The sequence below is a fragment of the Dromiciops gliroides genome, chromosome 2, assembly GCF_019393635.1.
Source record: "Dromiciops gliroides isolate mDroGli1 chromosome 2, mDroGli1.pri, whole genome shotgun sequence".
Taxonomy (NCBI): Eukaryota; Metazoa; Chordata; class Mammalia; order Microbiotheria; family Microbiotheriidae; genus Dromiciops; species Dromiciops gliroides.
Window position 1 is genome coordinate 471,743,315 of NC_057862.1, and position 20,902 is coordinate 471,764,216.

Genomic DNA, 20,902 nt, shown 5'->3' on the forward strand with positions numbered 1-20,902 from the left:
TGGTCTTGTTAAACTTTTTTGCTCTGATTTTTTGTTATAAGGGATAGCTCACTGAATAAGGAAGGGAGAAGGCATATATATTTGGAAATGAGGCTAATGGCCCAGGGGCTACTGAGGGTGACACAGAACATGGAAGCTGTATCTCTCCTGGGGCTCAAGGCTTGCCGGCTTGCTTACCTATCTGCTTGTCTCTAGGGGAAAGGGAGTAAGAACCTGGATTTTCTGACTAGTTTTGGGCCCTGGCAGTCTTAAAACCCTTCTGACTGCTGTGGGAGAGAGTGCCCGATAGGTGAGCCCCTCCCAGAGAATCAAGACCTGCCTGATTGCTCTTGTGCCCCCTGGAAGGGACTTGACTTGAGGTTCTGTCTGGTCCTGAGCCTGCTGAGGAGACTACTGAGCCTTGCTCCAGGACCTGCCCTTGGGCTCTGGATATCCTCTAAGATAGCATTCTTACCCCAGGTTGGACATTGGCCTTTAACCCGAAATCAGCCTCTAGCCCTGGCCATCTGGCCTTCAAGGACTTGAGTAGCTGAAGGAAGCAAAGGATAGTAAGGGAAGGGTCCTCCCTAGGTGATGGACCAGCTCTAGGGGTTGGAAGCAGGAAAGAAAAAGAGTCTGGCTGGGGAAATAAGACCTGGGTTTCTGCCTGGTCCTGGGCCCTGGCCCTCCTGAGGGCTGAGGACTGAGATCCTAGATGCTGGGCTACCTCCTCTTTGAGTTCAAGGCCATCTGGGCCTACCTCCCTGCCTGTCTGGATGCTTGGCTCTTTTTGCACTCCTGGTCTTTGGCCTACCTGGTTACCTTGGCCAGAGCCAAATGCCCTGGCAGCACAGTCTAGGGAAGAAATGTGTCCTTTCCCAATCCCTTATCCCCCTTTTCCCTCTGTAACTTGGATATTTCCACCCACAAGAAAAGGGAATCAATCCCAATGAATCTGAGTGCATGTTTCATCTCAGTATTGTTATGAAGAAAAAAATGAGACAATATTTATAAAGTCCTTTACAAACTTTAAAGTATTATATAAATACTAGCTACTTATTATAAATTAGCTTTTAGTAAGAGCAAGATATCAATAAAAATAACATTTAAAAGGCAGTATGGGGGTAGCTAGGTGGCGCTGGCCCTGGATTCAGGAGTACCTGAGTTCAAATCCAGCCTCAGACACTTAACACTTACTAGCTGTGCGACCCTGGGCAAGTCACTTAACCCCCACTGCCCCACCAAAAAAAAAAAAAAAAGGCAGTATGGTATAATTGACAGAGAATTCGCCTTGGAGTTAGAAAGTCCTGGATTCAAATCCTGCCTTTGACACATACTGGCTGTGTGCCCCTGGGCAAGTAACTTTCAGTGCCCCAGGCAACTCTCTAACTCTGTAAATTGAAGAATAGGTATTTACCTGCACTGGTAGAGGGAATTTCCTTACCAGAAGTTTCCTATACCAATGAAATCATAGGTCTAGTCCAAGAAAATTTTTTTTTTTAATTGGCACACTCTGTTGCTGCATAGTAGAGTGGAAGAAGAGCTGCATTTGATGTCGGGGACTTACGTCTGGATCTCAGCTTTGTGGATACTTCATCTAAGTCTGTGTCCTCATCTTAATACCTGCACTATTTCTCTTTATAGAGCTGTGAAGAAAATGCTTGTAAACCCTGAAGTATCATGTAAGCATGAGTTATTTGTCTTCCCTAGGATAGTTCACAATCAAGACAATTTCAAACTAGAAAAGGACTGAGAACCGGTTTCTAGAGCAGGGCTTCTTAAATTTCTTCCATTTGTGACCTCTTTTTGCCCTTACATGACCCCAGGTATATAGATTAAATAGGTATACATAACCTTTTATCGTTACCAAATTTTTCACGACCCCCACATCCAGTTACACAACCCCAGATGGGGCTGCAACCCACAGTTTAAGAAGCTTTGCTCTAGAGTCTGGTTTAAAAGATCTGATGTCTGTCAGTTTCTTCTTTAAAATAAAGCAAGAAGTGTTGTGGTTCAAAGGACTCCCAGAGAACTACCCTGATGTGACCTGCTCTCCAATGAAGTTCTGCTTGCAATGTGATGAAAATAGTTATCCTTGGATATAATAATGATATGCCCTGGGGAAGAAAGGAAATAGAACAAAGCTGGGTGACTCGTGGGCAAGGCCTGGATGGGTGGAATATGTCCTACTTACCTGACTGGGTCCTACATATGTCAACTCAAACTTGTTCTTGTAAATACTTCTTCGGAGACAGCAGTCAAACTGTTCTACTCCACCACATAATGTGCCCTGTGAGAAAAGATGGCAGGATTTGGAAGCCACTAGAAAGTGTTGAGGCAGAATTATTAACCAAGAAGAAGCATCTGGGGACAGAGAGAATATTTGTAAGAGAGCTGGCAGTAAGCATAACAAAGGCAAAAGATGGCAGAAGCAGGGTATCACAAACTGGTGAGACTGGTGAAGCACTAGCCTTTTATACACATGTCTTTGCATCCTCCCAGTGACCTCTAAACAGAGAAGATTTTAATTTCTCCTCCTGACTTCCAGTCCCCAGATTGGTGGAATGGGGCCAAAAGAAGGTAGAGTTGCTGGTGGAGTCAAGTAAAGATCTTTAGGGAAAGGGAGGATTTTCCTAGGAAAGGGAAAAGTTCTTGTCAGGAAGGGGGTTCTAGGTAAACATACTGCACAAAGTCGGGAACCATCTCGCTTCCAAGCTAAGGCAGTGACTGTGTATAGGTTGGCGATCTCTTTGGGCTTTGCCTCCTCCCAGATGCTTCGTCGAGGGCTCCAGTTCAGTACTCGAAGCCTAGGGACACAAAGGACACAAAGCATATGGTTTTTAGAAGGAATGGGGGCTTAAGAAGAGAAGTGTAGAGGAAGGAGGAAGAAGAGGAGTATAGTAACTGATGGGAAAAAATGTTTTCCCTTCATTGGTGAGGAAAAGGGTCAATAAGAGAGTGGGGAGAGAAGTCTAGTGGGAAAGAGAACATAGACTATGAGGTGATTTGGGAATGGGTCAAAAGGGTTAATGATTAGGGAAGCTGTGGAAGGGAAGGTAAGGCTAAAAGGAGAGGTGGTAAGGTGAGCTCCTAAATATAGGGAAATGGGTAAAAGCTGGAGAAAAGGAAGATGGAAGAAGTCATTTAGGAAAGAGGTACTTAAGAGACATAAAGGGATGAAAGAAGACAGAAATATAGAAAAGACAAAAATAGGAAGTCTGAGGCCCAGGAGATTAAAGACAAGAGAATGAGAAGAGACTAAAAGGAAGCATAGAGAAAGATGGGACAAGGCTATGGGATGACTTCCAAATGGCTTCTGCTGGCTGTTCAACCATTTTCCTGTCCTACCTGTCATAACTTCCCAGTACGACAGCTTGGCCTCCAGGACTGGCTGCAGCTGTGGTGAACTCACGCTCCTGAGGGTCACGGCTATAATCAAAAGTTTGCAGTACATGGCCTTCTTTTCCATAAGCCACAATCCTTCGGTCACAGCCAGCAGCCACAATGCTATTAGATGCCCAAGCCAAGGCATAGGGTGGACATGGATGACTGACCAATTTCCCCTAGAAAAGGGATGGAGGAAGTCTGGCAAGCAGCCACATTGACCCTGTTTTCATTTAAAAAACAAAACAAAACTCCTTCCCTTTCACTACTTCCTTCACACTTACTTTGACCATGTTCTCCCTACAGAAATTATTCCCTTAACACAAGAGAGATCCTACTTACACAAACCAAATCTCCTTTAGGAAGACACACACATACATACTGACCAGTGTCCAAGAGGCAACTACTCCCAATACATACAATAACTAGTATGAGAGGACTACTCTTACAAACTGATATCAAACAAAATTAGTTTGTTAGTCCTACCCGTGAGACCACACACTGATCAACATGCAATGACCAGACCCACAGCCACAAAACCCACTTTCCCCAGAGTCCTCATTTCTTTTTTCTTTTTCTTTTCTTTTTTTTTTTTTGTGGGGCAATGGGGGTTAAGTGACTTGCCCAGGGTCACACAGCTAGTAAGTGTTAAGTGTCTGAGGCCGGATTTGAACTCGGGTCCTCCTGAATCCAGGGCCGGTGCGCTATCCACTGCGCCACCTAGCTGCCCCCTCATTCCATTTTAACCTCAAGCACTCTCAAGGTACCATTCTTCCTAAACCCTCAACTTCTATTATCCTTATGACTATTGCTCCCACAAATTCTTAGCTTTCTCTCTCCCTAGATTCTAACCCTCTGGATTTCCCAAATACAAACATCTAAGTCCTCTGATATTCTTCCTATGAAGCTCCAAACCACACCTGACCTTCACTCTCTAAACACCTTGATTTCCAAGGATCCCTTACCATACACACCTGTGATTCCCCAGAGCCCTCATCATCAAAGAAATATCGGACAATGGTGCCATCAGCATGGCCAGAAAGAATTCCTTTTCCAGAGCCACTGGAAAGTCAAGAGAAAAAGGAGATAATGGCAAAACAAAGTAATAACAATTGACATTTACAGAGTGCTCTAAAGGTTTATAAAACACTCTATCTCTATATCCACTATCTCATTTGAATATAACAACAACCTTATAAGATAGGTACAACATCAATTTTTATCCCCCTTTACAAAGGAGAAAACAGCCTTGGGAGTTATAGTTCATAAATGTCAGAGTGGGGATTCAAACCAAGTCTTACCTGACTCCAAGTCCAGTTTTTTTCCACACTACACAACCTTTCCTAAAGCACTCAATCCCAGCAATCAAGTGCCTTTTTACTCTTAAGCCCTATCCCAACTTGTGGCTCCCTCCACCCCGCATACACAGCCCCTCAAAAGCCACCCATTTACCTACTCCCAATATCCTTATGTCCCCCCACCCCCACCCCTGGCAGCAGCACTCTCTCTTACTTACTTTGATGTTAGTGACACGACATAAGAATCTGTCCCATAGATGGTAGATGATTTATTGGTTTTAGTATTTGCTAAACGGACCTGAAAGAGAGAAAGAAGCCAGATGAACTCTCTGCACATGGGCAAGACTTAAGAAGAGGGAAAGTTAAGACTAAAATACCCTAAGCCCCTATTCCCTCCAGTACAATTAAACTCAGGTGCTGGGACTCAATATAAAAGCTGTTCTCAGTTCCACTGTCATTTGGTATGACTACGGTCAATTACCTTACCTTTAAAAATAGGGGCGGCTAGGTGGCGCAGTGGATAAAGAACCGGCCTTGGATTCAGGAGTACCTGAGTTCAAATCCGGCCTCAGACACTTGACTTACTAGCTGTGTGACCCTGGGCAAGTCACTTAACCCCCATTGCCCAGCCAAAAAAATAAATAAATAAATAAATACTAATACTTTATAGAGCTCTCACTCTAAGAGAGACAAGGCCCTGTTGACCACCTCTTCCGTGTTTCCCTCCTTTACCTTTCCTTCAGCCAGTCCAAAAACAATAATGTATTCTGCTGGCCACTGTAAACAAGTAACAGCACTCTATAAGGAAGGAAAAAATAACAATTTTGTGGAATTAGCATTGCTTATAACTATCAAAAACAATCAATACAGAAGCACTACCCTGTCTTTTGCATGGAAAGACACAACCAAGCTCAAAAAGAGAAAGCATATAGGGATAAGTAGTGAAACTGCTATTTCCTTGGCAATGGAGCTAGCAACAGATGTCAGACTAAGGAACTCAGAAAGTCAGATATCCTGATAAAAACTTGCATGTCCCAATAAAGGCATCCTGAGGGGGTATAATACTTTACCGTCTGGATGAATTTGTTGCAGATCACTTTCTTGTCACCCCTGCCCAAAAAAAGGGAAAAAAAAAGGTATCAAAAGCATAATCAACTTGTTAACATTGAATCTTATGGGAAGTATCAAGAAAAGCCTTGGGTAAGGAGCAGCCAGGGAAAATACTACTGAACTAGCTCTTAAGGTCCATTTGTATTTCTATCTACAGAGGCTCCATGGCAGCATTAGGTGGAAGACTATGTGGGATTCTGAGCGGCCTTGCCTTTGTGAACAATAGAGATTCAGTGACACTGTCCATACCTCAGTTATTAAGCAGAGATACAGTGCTGCTGCTTTATTTATTTATTTTTTTTTTTTGTTGCTTTGTTTATGTGACACTGACTCTTCTAGGAACAGGACTGGGAAAGCAGAATGACAGAAGGACCAATATCATGGTAAAGAATGCTTATGTATTCTGGGCAGGTCTTACTATCTCATCTTTAGACCCTTCTCCCCAGGGCATCATTTCCCTTTCACTCCTCATATCTTCCCAGCCACCCACTTTCACTATCTCTAGCCTTACCAATCTTCTCCAATCTTGTATACATAGATGATGTTGTCAGTCTGTCCTATGGCAATCTTAGTGGAGTCAGGAGAAAAAGCCATGCCTTTCACCACATAGCTCTTCCTACCATACTAAGGGTGAGACAAAAGAATGCAAGTATATTAGGAAAAACAGTGAAAAATAAGGTTTATATGATTGCACTGAAATTAAGGGAAATGTGGAGGGGAAAAGAGAAGTGGATGGAATAAGAGTGATATGCCATTTCTTGTGACTTAAGACTAGTGAAAGTGCTAAAAAGTTTCCATTGTCCTCAGGACCTAGGGTAGAGTCCAAGGCTGAAGTAGTCTCTCTCTTCACCTTCATGTCAGCTGGTTTGGTGGAGAATTTATCTCTCCGTTCCCCATGCTCATCATACAGCAACACCACACGGTCCACTGTACAGACTGCAAATTTGGCGTTGTTCTGGGACCAAGCCATGCAGGTCACCTTTGCAGCCCCATCCTGGTGGATGAAAAGGTACATTTTTTAAATTAAAAAGAAAATTTTATTTTAGCTTCTACTGAGAAGTAACAGTATTCAAGAATATAAACAAAAGCATAAGAAATATAAGTATGTAAAATTGACTCGATAATTCAAATTTTGTATTTCTTTTTTGTGTCTTTATTAACTTTTTTTGTCTTTATTAACTTGTGACCACATATTCCCTCAGTAGAATATAAAGTATCTGAGAGCAGGAACCAACTCATTTCTGAATTCTCTCCTTCCTTTTCTATCTAAATTTCTTGAGAAAGTTATCTACACCAGGTAGCTTTACTTTCCTTCCTCTTGCTTCTAAAATCTGCAATCTGGCTTTCATTCTCCTTATTCAACTGAAACGGTTTCCCCTGAAATTACCAGTGATCTCTTAATTGCCAAATCTAATGGCCTTTTCTCAATCTTCATCCTTCTTGACCTCACTATAATCTCTGATATTGTCCATCACCCTTTTCTGAATAGTCCCTCTTCTCCAGGTTTTTGTGACACTGCTTTCTCCTGGCTCTCTCTCTCTCTCTCTTTTTTTTTTTGGTGAGGCAATTGGGGTTAAGCGACTTGCCCAGGGTCACACAGCCAGTAACTTTTTTTGGTTTTGTTTTTTTATTTTTTGGTGAGGCAATTGGGGTTAAGTGACTTGCCCAGGGTCACACAGCTAGTGTTAAGTGTCTGAGGCTGGATTTGAACTCAGGTCCTCCTGAATCCAAGGCTGGTGCTCTATCCACTGTGCCACCTAGCTGCCCCCCTTCCCCCCCCCCCCAGCTCTCTTTCTATCCGACTGCTCCTTCTCAGTCTTCTATTCTGAATCTTCCTCCAGGTCACATCCACCATCGAGGATTTCCTCTAAGGCTTTGTCAAGGTCCCTCATTTCTTCTCCCTCTACACTACCTCACTAGGTGAGCTTATAAACTCCCATAGGCTCAATTATGCAAATGTAACATATCTGGTCCAAATCTTTCTCCTGAGCTCAAGCCCTTGCATCAATGGTTTATCTTTTGGACACAGCAATATACCACAAAAGTGTCTCAAACTAACTGTGTCCAGAACAGAATTCATCATCTTTCCTCCAAGACCGTCTCCTCTTCCCAATTTTCCTATTACTGTCAAGGGAACTCTTATCCTCCCAGTCAACAGGTTCATAAATTTGGTGTTATCTTCAATTCTGACATATCCTATCTACTGTCAAGTCTTGTCATTCCTACCTTCAAAATATCTCTCTATACACCTCCTTCTTTCCATTCACAGCCACCACCCTAATTCAGGCCTTCATTTCCTCTCCCTTGGACTACTATAATAACAGCCTTTTCATTGATCTCCCTACCTCATGTCTTTTCCAAATTCAATCCATCCTCTACTCAGCTTGCAAATCAATTTTCTTAAAGTACAGATCTGACCATGTCACTGCTTCTATTCAATAAACTCCAGTGGCTCCCTATTGTCTCAGGATCAAATATAAGATCCTCTGTTTGTTACTTTTTATTCCTCACACACAAAACTCTGGTTCCCAACTCTATGCTTCTCACTGGTTGTCTCTCATGCTTGGAACACTCTCCCTTCCCTACCTGTCTCCTGACTTCCCTGGTTTTCTTCAAGATTCATCCCATCCTAAATTCCATTTTCTATAGAAGGCCTTATCTAGCATATTCTCCCTTCCTCCCTTTTCTTCCCAAGTATATTCCCTCTGAAATGACATTCCATTTAGTCTGTTTATATCTTGTATGTAGTTATATGCATGTTATTTCCCCTATGAGGTTAGGTCCTGGAGGACAGGAATCATGCACAGGGCCTAACACAAAATAAACCCTTAATATATGCTTTTGGTTTTTTGGGTGTTTTTGTTTGTTTGTTTGTTTTGGCAGGGCAATGAGGGTTAAGTGACTTGCCCAGGGTCACACAGCTAGTAAGTGTCAAGTGTCTGAGTCTGAATTTGAACTCGGGTCCTCCTGAATCCAGGGCCCGTGCTTTATCCACTGCGCCACCTAGCTGCCCTTAATATATGCTTTTAACTAACTGAATAACTGAAGAGTCTGCAACTATAGTTATAGCCTGTGAGCTTGATTTTGATTCCTGGGAAACGTCTACAATGGATTATTAAGAGACAGTGAACATCTAAACAAGGAAGCAGTGAATACAAAGAGCCAGAATAGAGGCTTCATCAAGAAAAGGATTCATATTAGAATAACTTTATTTACATTTTTTACATCATTACTAAACTAGTAAATGAAAGGAATGCTGTAGATACAGTTTACCTAAATGAAGGATCGAGTCCATGACATAGGAAAACTGGTTGAAGAAACTGGACATGTTTTGCTCTGAGAAGGGACACACGATATCTTTAATATTTGAAATTCTGTCATGTGGAAGAGGCATTAGACTTTTTCTATTTGATCCTAAAAGGCAGACTTGGAAAAATAGGTAGAAGTTGCAAAAAAGCCAATTTAGGTTTGATATGAGCAAAACTTTGCTAACAATGAGAACCAGCCCAAAGTGGGCTGAGCTGCTTCCAGAGAGATCCCTGGAGCTCTTCATACAGAAGTTGTGTGGCGTCAAGTATATTTCAGTGAAGATTCCTTTTGCATGAGTTGGACTAGAAAGTTGCTGAGGTCCCTTTTAACTCCCAAATTTTATGGTGTTAAGGACTAGCCTAGCTAAATTCAGAGAGGCTTACTGATAGGTTGGTCACAGCAGTCCTCGATAACAACATATACATACATACATACATACATACATACATACATACATACATACATACATATCCCTTATAGAGGGATTGTGATCTGTCTTGGTTGTGGGAACACCCTCACCAGGAAAATCTCTCAAGTACTCAAAACTTACACGCCAGAAGTACTGTAAAAGACATCATCAAGGAATGTATAATTGGAAAAAGAAATGGGCTATTTATGTAGCAAGAATAAGGGGTAAGAAATAAATAAGTGCTTCATTAAATATCATAAGAATTAAAATAAGGCCTTAGGCATTTTGGGTAGCTCTTCTATGGACACATATAAAGATGATGATAGATAACATAGTACCTACTATGTGTTAGGCACTGTAAGCACCCTACAAATTATCTCATGTGATCCTCAGAACAACTTTGGGAGGTATGAGCTATCATTATCAGAATTTTATAGTTCAGGAAATTGAGGCCAAGAGAGGTTAAGTGACTTGCTCAGGGTCACAGAGCTTTAGTGTGCAATGTCAGGCATTATAATAAGTGTTTTACAATTATTATCTCATTTGATCCTCTCAAGAATCCTGTGAGGTAGTACTATTATCTTTCTTTCTTTCTTTCTTTCTTTCTTTCTTTCTTTCTTTCTTTCTTTCTTTCTTTCTTTCTTTCTTTCTTTCTTTCTTTCTTCCTTCCTTCCTTTCTTTCCTTCCTTCCTTTCTTTCTTTCTTTTTTTTGGTGGGACAATGAGGGTTAAGTGACTTGCCCAGGGTCACACAGCTAGTAAGTGTCAAGTGTCTGAGGCTGGATTTGAACTCAGGTCCTCTTGAATCCAGGGCCAGTGCTTTATCCACTGTACCACTTAGCTGCCCCGGTAGTACTATTGTTATCCCCAATTTACATATGAGGAAACTGAGACCTGGAGAGGGGAAGTGGACCTAGTGGCAGAACTTGGATTTGAACCTGGCTCTTCCTGACTCCAGGGCCAGTACTCTATCCACTTCACCATCTAGATGCCTAAATGACAGCGTTCAAGAATGCCCAAGACCAATAATGCTTTAAAGTACCTATTTCCTACCCATCACTAGCTCTATGCAGATCTGTCACCAAGGATTTCCCTTACCTGAGGCCAGAATCATCCTTTATAATCCTAACTCATTGAGCTCCTTATCTTCTTAGATTCTTTGCCCTATACCCTTCCTCTTCGGGGGAGAGGGGCAGAGCGAAACACCTTACTGAGACTAACCAGAGCAACCTCCCTGAGCCAGAACCAGTCTCACTGCTAAGGCCACTGCCACCAGTCTCCAGTTCTTACTTTTGTTAGGCTGAAGGTCCTACACTGGAGTGAACTCTTACAGAATCACAGAAATCGAATTAGAAGGCACCTAAACAGTCATTTATTCAAAGGGGGCACTTATTATCTTCTGAGGCAGCCTGCACTGTATTTTTGGATGGTGTGGATTGGTTGAGAAGCATGTCCTGACATCAAGCCTTAATCTTCCTTTTAGCAAGTTCCCCCACCGCTCCTAATCCCTTCCCTATACTTGAAGGTAGCTGTCATGTTCCCCCTCAGACCTCTCCATCCCATCTCCCCTTGGACAGAACCCTTGGATACTTAACAATTTCTGAGATCAGATAGGTAGAATACAGGATCCGGAGTAAGGAAAACCTAGCTTCAAATCCTGCCTGTCACTAGCTGTCATATCAATGCTAGTTGTCATAATCGCGGTTATTATTATTGTCGTAACTTAACCTCTCTCAGCCTCAGTTTCCTCATCTGTAAACTGGGGACAACAATACCACCTACTGCACAGGGTGGTTGTTGTAAGGATCAAACAAGATAACCTCATGTAAAGCACTTTGCTAACCTTGAAACTCTAGCTACTATTACTATTATCACAGGATAACAGACTTAGAGCTGAAATTCCATTCAACAAGCAGTTTGATGGTGCAGTGGAAAGAAGCCGAGGTCTAGAGTCGATGGCCCAGGATCCAAATCCAGGTTCTGCCACTCACTACGGGTGTGTCCTTGATCAGGTCACTTCTGTCAAACGGCGGAGTTGGACTGGACGGCTCCCGAGGCGCCCCCCCCCCCCATCTCTAGCTCTCTCGGGGACTACGGCTGTAATTGTTGTGTCTATCCCCAGGGCTGGCGGTGCTCAACGCCTCCGGTCACCCTCTGCGGGCACAGAAGAGGGTGCCGGGGGAGGGAAGGAGGCCCCACAGAGATCCCCGCAATCTCGCCCCTTCAGAGTCTCGGTGCAGCCCCCACCGGCTCCCCGCTGCCCCCGAGCCCTGAGTAACGTCAGAGGAGCGGCGGGCGGCCAAAGGGACCCTTGGCGGCTCACCTGAGGGCTCAGGAGGGTCCTCAAGTGCTTCAACTGCATGGCGACGCACCACTAAACTCCCGCACCATCCGCAACAAACTCCCGCGGTTACCCGGGCAACCAGCTCTCGCACACAGCTAACTCGGCAGCGCGACGTTCACGTAGGCCCAGCGCGACAGCTCAGCGCGCGCCGATGGCGCATGCGCAAGTGTGATGGGGGGGCACAGGGGAGGAGGGGGAAGGAGAGGGAAAGATTAAGGAAGGAGAGGTGGAGGGAGGAGGGGGAGAAAGAGAGGAGGGAGAAGAGGTACAAGAAAAAGGGGAAAGAGAAGGGCGGGAGGCAGGCGGGGGAAGAATAACAAGGGGAGGAGGAAAAGATAAAAAAGGGGAGGGGGGAGAAGAGAGAAGAAAGGAGGGGAGAAAGGAGGGGGAGGAGGGAAACTGGCACTGGGAAGCTCTTGGACAAAGTATGTTCTCATCCCCTGGAGCAAACCCAGCTTCCCAGTTTAGATCAATTCCTGAGCCTGAGGCCAGGCCAAAGATACCAGCTTCCACACTCCCAAATTCACCTCTGAGCCATTGCTCAAAGGCTTCTGTCTCTAACAGGGTATTGGCCAGTTGGAGGGGACAGGTGGGAGTGCGAGGGGGAAGAGAGCAGTGACCCTCAGAAGTATACAGTAGGAGCTGTTTAAGGACCAGGCCGCAGTAGAAAGAGTATAGAAAGATTTTAATTTAAAGGGCCTGGGTCCAAATCCTAACTCTGCCACTTGTTACCTGTGTGACTTTGTTGCTAGGTCCTTGTATCATGGACCCCAGAGATCATCTCATCCAACAACTCTCATTTTTCAGCTGAGGAAACTGGGGTGACTTGCCCAAGTCACTGTAGTAGTAAGTCCCAGAGTCAGATTCAGATTCAGATCCTCTAACAACAAAAAGTTCATCACTGCTCTTTCCACTACACCTCTTTGCCCAGTTCTACTACTTGCTACCTTAGGCAAGTTAAAGAATCAAATTTAAAGCTATAAGTACAGGCTCAGTGGTGATCTAGAAAAAGCCCCTCATCTTACAGTTGAGGAAACTTAAATCTTGAGATTTTGTGTCACTGGCTCAAAGTCATACAGGTAATTAAGTAGCAGAGCCAAGATTTGAACCTGGGCCCTCCAGCTGGTCATGACCTCTTTAGACTTCAGTTTCCTAATCTGGAATGTTAGGTGATTCCTAAGACTATAGAACTTAAAGAAATAGGAGCCTTGATTTCAGGCTAAATAGAGATATTTGCCTTACAGCCACAGGATAAAAGACAAAAAAGGCCCTTAGAGGTTGATTCATCCAAACTTCTACTTTTACGTATGTAGAAACAGAGACCCAAGAAGATACTTGCCCAGTATCTGACAGGTAGCAAAACCAAACTGTTTTTTAGAAGTCTTTCCCTCCTCTCTTCCTTTCTATGTTTCAACTAGTTTTCTTTCCAAGTTGCTAGTTTAAGTCTTACCTCTTTACTTTCAGAAGATTGTGGTTCCTGTGTCTGATTTCTTTTCCTAGTTCTGTTTAACACAAAATCTTTTTTGAGTTTGCTTAGTTTGGCATGTTGTGGCGCTGTGGAGGGGAGGAGACAATGCAATAGGTATAATACAAAGAACGCTGGGACCTGGGTTCATAATTTCTCTCTAATGCTTGCTGCCTGTGTGACCATGGGCAAGTCATTTAACCTCTTTGGGACTCCTGTTTCCTTACTGTAAATTGAAGGGATTGGACTAGATGGCTTCTGAGGTCCCTTCCAATTGTAGATCCATTAGCTAACAACTCCAGTGCCTTTTCCACCATATCTTGCTGTCTCTGTGTACTTGAATTCTTATTTCTTACCCATCATCACCAACAGAAATGGAGCTGGTGATCACGAAAGTTACTTCTGTGTGAATCAGAAAGATCTGAGGCTTCCAGAAGGAAGAGAATGAGGCTCGGAGGGGTAGAGATTTTCAGGGCATAGGTTTTGTCTTAGAAGCTTTCGGCCTCTGGGTTAGTTTGCTAGTAGAGCAGTCATCCAGGATTTCTCTTATCTTCATAACATAATTTTCACAGAAAATTAGGCCCAGAAAGAAAATAACCTAGATCAGGGTCACATTGTTTCACTTGGCAAAAATAACCTCTTTTTTCTCTTTTCCCCTCAGGATGTTGTGCAAGACAGAGTCTCAACATGACTCCATTAAACTTTTTCTTTATTAATGAGTCATCAACATTTGATCATTACTGTTGAGCACTAAACTTGTGCAGTTTAGTGCCATGCAGAAAGTATTATCCTTGCTTGAGTCCTGCTAGAGACAAGCAGATAAATGTTTAGAAAGGGGTAAAAAGATTCTGACATAGGCTGAGTTCTACTGAAGAGATGATGATCAAGGGGCACTGATGCTATCAATAGGAAGGACTAACCAACATTGCTTTGGTCAGACGTGTCACTGTGTAGCAGGTTGATGGGGTAAGCAAAAGTTCTGATGTAGACTGTGGACAGGGAAGATATAAAAGGTATAGGTGATAGTATGAACCCCCCCTTCTCTGTCCTACCTATGCTCCCCAGTAGAGAATAGACCATAAGCTCCTTGAGAACAGGGGCAGTTTCATTTTTGTCATGGGGTCTCCAATGGCACAGTGCCTGCCACATAGGAGAGACAATCATTTTTTGAATAATGGTAATTGACGTCTTATAACTACCCTGTTTTGACTATAATCAGGAGAATTTAGATCCTTCCCAAGTTCCATTCATGTTTCACTTATCGGACCTTTCCAACTGAACATCCCATGGGCATCTCACTTTGACATTTTAAGAATGGAACTCATTCTCTTTTCTCCCTAAACCTTCCTCTCTCCCTAAATTCCATAGCTGTGGAAGTTAAATCCTTCCAGTAACCCAGGTTCCCAACCCCAGTTATCTTCTCCTCTTCCCATCACTCCCTATATATCCAATTAACAGGCAAATTTTGTCGATCTGACTTTCATAACATCTCTTGATGCCATTCTCGCCATTTACACAGCCACAATGTTCATTCAGGCTCTCATCCATCTCTCTGAAACTATCACAATAGCCTCCTAAGTAATTTCCCTCAAAATGAAATTCTAAAAACACAGGTCTGACCACATCCTCAAGAAGGAAAAATTCAATAGCTCCCTATCGTCTCTAGGATAAAATAAAAATTCCTATGTTCATAATCTGGTTCCTGCCTACTTTTTCAGGTCTTCGTGCAGCTAAACTGACCTATTTGCTACTCCCTATATATTTAGGCCATTCCATCACCAAGTCCCTATGCCTATACTCCTTTCTAACTTTTTCCAATTAGAATCACTAGCTTCCTTCTAGGTTCAGTTCAAGTCCCATCACCACCTTTTTCATAAGATTTATCCTGACACGCTCACCCCCACTTGCCAACTTTGCTAGTCCCCTACCTCAACCCCCAGGAGTTATATTTTTATCTTGCATATATTTTGTATATACTTCTCCCCAGATTGTTGGCATTATATTTGTATCACCAGCATCTAGCAGAATACCGAGCCCATAGTAAGATACAAAGTGCTCAATAAGTGCTTGAATTGAAAACAACTGGAGCTAGGGACTCCCTACACCCATTCCTCTTATAGTCTCTCCACCCTTTTCCAGCTCTAGGTAAAGAAATAGAACATTTGATACAAGAAACCTGGGGGCCAGTATGATGGGGACACTTTAGGATGTTGTATAGAAAAAGTTAGGGAAATTCCAGTAGTCACATAGGAAAATTACTTTGTTCCAAGAACCTTTTATTGTAAAAACGCCCAAGGGGTGTGTGTGATCACCAGCAGCTCTTGGAGGCTGCCCGATGAGGCAATGAAGCTCCTCAGGCTTCATGGAAGACATTAGATTAGTGCAGCGTGGTGTCTGGTCCCTGGGCCCCAAAAGTCTCTCCCCCCTGCCCAGAGCCTACAGAAAGACCCCCATTTGAGTCCTGGGGCCGGAGGCTGGGTTTAGAGGCAGCTAAAGATGTTGACAATCCTGATGCAGGTGAAGTAGGTCATTTGCTTCCTTGGGCTTCATGGGATAAGGTTAGACAAGTCACTGCTCTTAGGACCTGGGACACAGGGGGCTTCTCCCACTTTCTACTCACTCTCCAGGTCTAGGGAAGCTTTCCCTATCAAGCCCTCATGACCCTGCTTACAGTGAGAAAGGGGGATAGGAGGCAGGTTTGAGTGTATAGGAATGCTAATTATCCCCTCTGGTTCAGCTGTAAGGAAGGGGGTAGGATCCTTCTATCGTGGGCAGATGGCCATCTGAGTCTTTATCACCATTCCCAATCCTTCTCTCTCTTTTGGCTCCGTTTCCTTCTTTCAGACGTCAATGGTGTTAATGGATGGTGACTTTTTCTGTAATGGAAAATTATGTGCTTGAAGCTCTGAGACCATTCAAGAATCTTAGGGGTATAGTTCTCCTCCTCTCTTTTCCTACTCCATGCACCTACTTCCCTTCTATTCTTCCAAGCCATTCCATTCTCTCTCTGTTGTCTCAGGTTTCTCCTTCACTATCTGGGTCTTGATGGCTACCTGAGGAGACCTCTACTACAGCACCCACCCTGCCAACCTTCTTCAGTTCCTAACTCCCACATCACCTGTCTGGCCCCCATTGGCCGACCTTGAGGGCTCTGCTCTGGCCCCTTTCCCTTCTCCTTGGGATTGTTGGAGTCGTTATCCTTGATGATGTCATACTGACGGCAGAATAGTCCAATGACAGCTGTAATAACATCAAGATACTTTACTCTTTTCCGTAATCCCAATTTTGGATCCCTCTGTTCACCCTCAAAGAGCAGACAGACACAGACACACACACACACAGGCACACACACACACACAGACACACACACTTTCTATAAAATCCCAGATAGTCTGATCATTTCATTTTTGCCTCCCTCTTACAAAGTCCTACCCCCTTGATTTTTTTTCATTAGATTCTCATCAGCTTCCCATTGCTAGCTTCAGGTTATTTCCAGATTCCCTTCCACCCTCCCTAAATGCACCAACCCTCATTCTTTTTCCTTTGCTTGTGACCTTGGACTAGTGACTTCACCTCTATGAGTTTCAGTTTCTTCATCTATAAAATGGTGACAATTCTCACTACCTACCTTATAGGTTTGTTGTGAGGGAAATGCTTTGAAAATCTCAATGTGCTCTAGAAATTCAAGTAATGATTATTGTCCCCTTCTCCCAGTGCTATTTGCCACCTCCCATCTTATTGCCTCCTATCTCTTTAATCCCCAGGCCCTCCTAAGTAGTCCTCAATGTACCCTGACCCTTTTTCTTCCAAACTTCTTGCTCACCTGCCCACATGATCAACACCACCACAATGATGACCACTTCCCCTGTCTGCAGGGTTCGTTCTCCATCCAGACCTTTTACTGTGATGTCACCTGAGGAGGACACACAGGGCCTGAAGGATTACCAAGGGGGCAGCTAGGAAGCTTTATTTTAAAAGGCACTTAAGGAAGGCACAGCTGGGAATTAGAATGAGGGATAGATTCATAGCCATCGAGCTCAAATTGTAGGTCATCCTCTCCCCAAGGATGGCTGATTTGTGGACAGAGAGATTGGGAAGTCGGGGAATCAAAGCATCAGATAGTTGAGGTGGGGCAAAAAGCCAGCTTCTTACTCAGGATGGAAGCTTTGTGGGCTGGAGGTCAGCTTAAGGTAGCCTTGTAAAAAGCACTTCCAAATTACCAGCCCTTTCTTTTTCCTCTCCCTCCCAGCCTGCCATCCCTCGGAGATATAGTGGTAGCATAATTAATTCAACCACCCTTCTTTCTATTTATCTAGGATATTTACTTGCCTTGGGTAAGTTGAGTGGTTAGATAGGTAAGTGTCAGAGGATCTTGAGTACAGAGGGATATAGATCAGGTCAGGAACTTACCTGGGCTTGAATTGTTTGAGGGCAGGCGGTCAGAGCCCTTGAGAGTTCGAAAGTGGACCCGAGGCCCAGGGGGGCTCTCCCCCCGAAGACCAATGCTCCTGACCTGTATGGTGTAGTCACTGTCTTCAGCCAAGCCCCAAAGAGCACAGGCTCGAGTAGTGGTGTTCACTTCTCGGATTACCCGCTGTCCAGGTCCATTCTGTCTCTGTGGTGGCAGAAGAGTGGGAGATCACAGGACCCTGAACACAGGACACATTCTGGTTCTGGTTATAATATTCCCCTCAAGGATCATGTGCAGCCTGTCCCAGGGGGACTGATATGTAAATGGAGGAAACTGTAGGAGTGCTTGTTATGGGAGATACCTACTCCAGTATTTACCCAACTTGGGGAGAGCCTGAGGGGGATGAAGGGAAATCTGAAGAAAGGAGGGACCAGAGGGCTGATTCATACTTGCTGGGAGATGGCGTAGCCAATGACAATGTTGCCCTCTGGAACATCCCAGGACACTGTGGCTGAATTGGCTTTGAGCTGAGTGATAGTCACATTCACAGGGGAAGGAGGTCGATCTGTGCCAAGGAAGTGACAAGTTAATATGACTGAACCTATAGAGTAGGTTCTAGTTGGCCCCTTCCATCCTCACTCAACTTACCTGCTCGGACAAACCCCAGGTCACAGCTGACCAGCAGTAGGACTGTAGGGCTTAGATATGGGGTCAGAGGAATCAGTGAAGCTATTGCCCCCACAGAGTCCATTCTGGAGCACTGGGTCATCATCTGCTCAGTCCAGCCAGTTTAGGGGCTCCTGCAGGTGTCAGGAGTCCTGGGTATCAGAGACTGCCCACAAATAGGATCTGCAGCCAGTGCCCAAGATAGGACCCAACCTCACCCCTAAAGGCTCCCCAAAGCTGTGTCCACCACAACCCCCAAGAGTCCCCAGGTAAGCTCCGCCCACGCCCACACAAGCAGTTCCACTAACTACACGCCTCTACCCTACCCACACCCACCTGCTGGGCCCCAGTGTCTCCGACGGTCAGGCCGCTCTGAGCCTAAGGGGCCGCTCTATGCCTAGGGAGCGGCCCATCTCTCAGCTCCGTTGCGCTGCCTCTACCCCATGCCAGCCCAGGCCCGGCAAGGAAGACGGTGCAGGGCCCGGTCTGTGGAGCTAAGGGCGTGATGAAAGCTGGGCTTTGGTCCGGTTGGATTTCAGAGGACTCTGCTGTCTCGCACTCTCGTTCTTTTGCTTCCTCCCTTTCCTGCGGGTCCTGATGCTGGCTCTGCTCCCCGGTGCGGAGCGGGATGCTGAGGTGCCACGCTCCGTCGCTCTCTGCAGCAGGATGTGACCCTCCAGACTGAGACCGCGGACTGTGGTTCTGCAGCGCGCTGGCTCTGCCGCCGCAGCTGGGACGTGTAGAGCAGCCCCGCCTCCGCCCCCGCCCAGGGCTCTCGCCTGCCTTCTTTCTCCACCACCACCCCCCCCCCAGCCCCGCCCTCAATTCTCCTTCTCCAGAAGACTTTATTCCTACTGTCTTCCCTTCTTTCCCACAGACACTGAGGTGGAACAGATTACCCAGTGGTCCAGTTAGCGTTAAGTGGTGTCTGGATATGACAAGTACTAGGGTCTTTCTGACCCTGTGATCGTTCTGCCCTATAGTGGAATTAGCTATTTTTCAAGGACGAGTTCCCCTATCCTTGGGAGTGGTTTGGAGGTGGAAAAGTGGGGGCTCCAGGCCCTAGAGAGACCCAGATCTTACGCAGCATTGAAGGTCCGCTCTCTCAAACTCCAGAACTCAACCTTAGCCCACGACCCAAAATCTAAAGGAGACCCTGATTGTAGCATTGGCTCTCCAACCCAACCTTCCCAAACCCATTCTCCTACTAACTCCAAGTCTAAACCCCCATCATTTCAAGTGCAAGAAAACAAACAAACAAAAAAATGGGATAGTTTATCTATAGGTGTGAAACTTAAGGAATACATAACAGAATTCTACAGGAATTAAATTCAACAAATATTTCTTAAACTATATTTAGGGCAATATGCTAGGTATTGTAGACTTACAGACAAAATTTTAAAAGTACTTGACCTCAAAGAACCTACATTTTATTGGAGGAACACAACATGCAAGGACATATATCTTGTATGACCTCACATATGTATATAATTATTTCTAAGCATATGCAAAGCAATACAAATAATTTCAAGAGGAATCTGAACAGTGTTTTGAAGGAAATGAGAAATTCTGTAAGGTAGGGATGAGGAAAGAATGCATTCTAAATGTGGAATACCACCTGAAAAAAGTTATGGTATGTACAGGGAAGAGCTAGCAGATCAGTTTGACTGGCACAGAGAATAAATGAAGGACAGCTGGTTGGCACAGTGGAAAAAGCACAGGGATGGGAGTCAGGAAGACATCTTCCTAAATTCAAATTTGGCCTCAGAGAATTACTAGCTGTGTGACCCTGGGCAAGTCACTTCACCCTATTTGCCTCAGTTTCTTCATCTGTAAAATGAACTGGAGAAAGAAATGGTAAACAATTCAGTATTTTTGTCAAGAAGTTCCCAAATTGGGTCACGAAGAGTCAGACATGACTGAACAACAAAACAAAAATGTGAAATGATTGCAAAGGTAATTGGAAGCTAGTTTGCAGAGGACTTTAACTGCTATGAGGATTTTTATGTTTTATCCTAAAGAAAATAGGGAGCCATTGCAGATTTTTGAGCAGGGATGAGTGACATAGGAGGATATATGAGGAGGATAAATTGTAGAGGGAAGAGGCTAGAAGTCAGGAGACCAACAGAAGGTAATAGGATCATTTCAGGATATTACAAACTCTTCAAAAATGGCATTTAAAGTTCTTTACAGTCTGACTTAATCCTGTCTTAATAAACTTATTGAACATTACTCCCTTTTACACACTATACTCTCCTGCCCACCTGACTTACCTAATGTTTCCAGTCCTTGACATTTCATCTTCTATTAGGCTAACCTCTATTCCTGAAATATGCTCCCTCTCCCTCTGCCTCTTAAAAACCTTAAAGTTACAGCTCAGAGTGTTACCTCCAAATGAGAAGTCTTTCTAAACCTCCTCCTTCCCCTTTTCCCCTTAGTCATTAGTGATTCTACCTTCTCAAGTTATCCTGCATTTATGTAAGGAGTATATTTGCAAGGCTTTATTTCCCACAATGCTTAGGGAAGAG

At 44.3% G+C, this 20,902-nt stretch overlaps 2 protein-coding genes across 5 annotated transcripts in view; both read right to left on the reverse strand.

Moving 5' to 3' along the window:
- The window catches only part of IFT172 (intraflagellar transport 172), a 47,699-nt gene extending 35,740 nt beyond the window's left edge, over positions 1–11,959 (reverse strand). Inside the window, 10 exon segments of the mRNA XM_043983243.1 lie at positions 2,174–2,269; positions 2,663–2,786; positions 3,328–3,542; positions 4,338–4,425; positions 4,880–4,959; positions 5,394–5,459; positions 5,732–5,771; positions 6,283–6,395; positions 6,622–6,765; positions 11,812–11,959. Coding sequence (XP_043839178.1) covers positions 2,174–2,269; positions 2,663–2,786; positions 3,328–3,542; positions 4,338–4,425; positions 4,880–4,959; positions 5,394–5,459; positions 5,732–5,771; positions 6,283–6,395; positions 6,622–6,765; positions 11,812–11,850 — 1,005 coding nt within the window. The 5' untranslated portion in view covers positions 11,851–11,959.
- A 2,030-nt stretch (positions 11,960–13,989) lies between these two features.
- On the reverse strand, positions 13,990–19,123 carry FNDC4 (fibronectin type III domain containing 4). Of its 4 annotated transcripts, none has more exons than XM_043979988.1 (7): positions 18,711–19,123; positions 18,357–18,508; positions 18,158–18,273; positions 17,708–17,912; positions 17,121–17,210; positions 16,439–16,537; positions 13,990–16,173 (listed from the first exon to the last, which is right to left on the reverse strand). In XM_043979988.1, exons 2-7 carry the CDS (start codon positions 18,478–18,480, stop codon positions 16,154–16,156), a joined length of 654 nt encoding a protein of 217 aa, XP_043835923.1. In that variant the 5' UTR covers positions 18,481–18,508; positions 18,711–19,123; the 3' UTR covers positions 13,990–16,153. The 4 variants fall into 4 exon arrangements, with proteins under 4 accessions (XP_043835923.1, XP_043835922.1, XP_043835925.1 ...); XM_043979987.1 differs by having other exon boundaries at positions 16,416–16,537; XM_043979990.1 differs by lacking the exon at positions 17,121–17,210.
- Positions 19,124–20,902: the final 1,779 nt, after the last annotated feature.

Bases quoted from the DNA above. Each gene is read 5' to 3' on its own strand.
- FNDC4 (XM_043979987.1), bottom strand. From the start codon at position 18,480: ATGATGACCCAGTGCTCCAGAATGGACTCTGTGGGGGCAATAGCTTCA. The intron at 18,274-18,356 runs GTAAGTTGAGTG...TCCTTGGCACAG, and splicing joins CCTGGGGTTTGTCCGAGCAG to ATCGACCTCCTTCCCCTGTG. The intron at 16,174-16,415 runs GTGATGTGGGAG...TTTCCATTACAG, and splicing joins GGCCAATGGGGGCCAGACAG to AAAAAGTCACCATCCATTAA.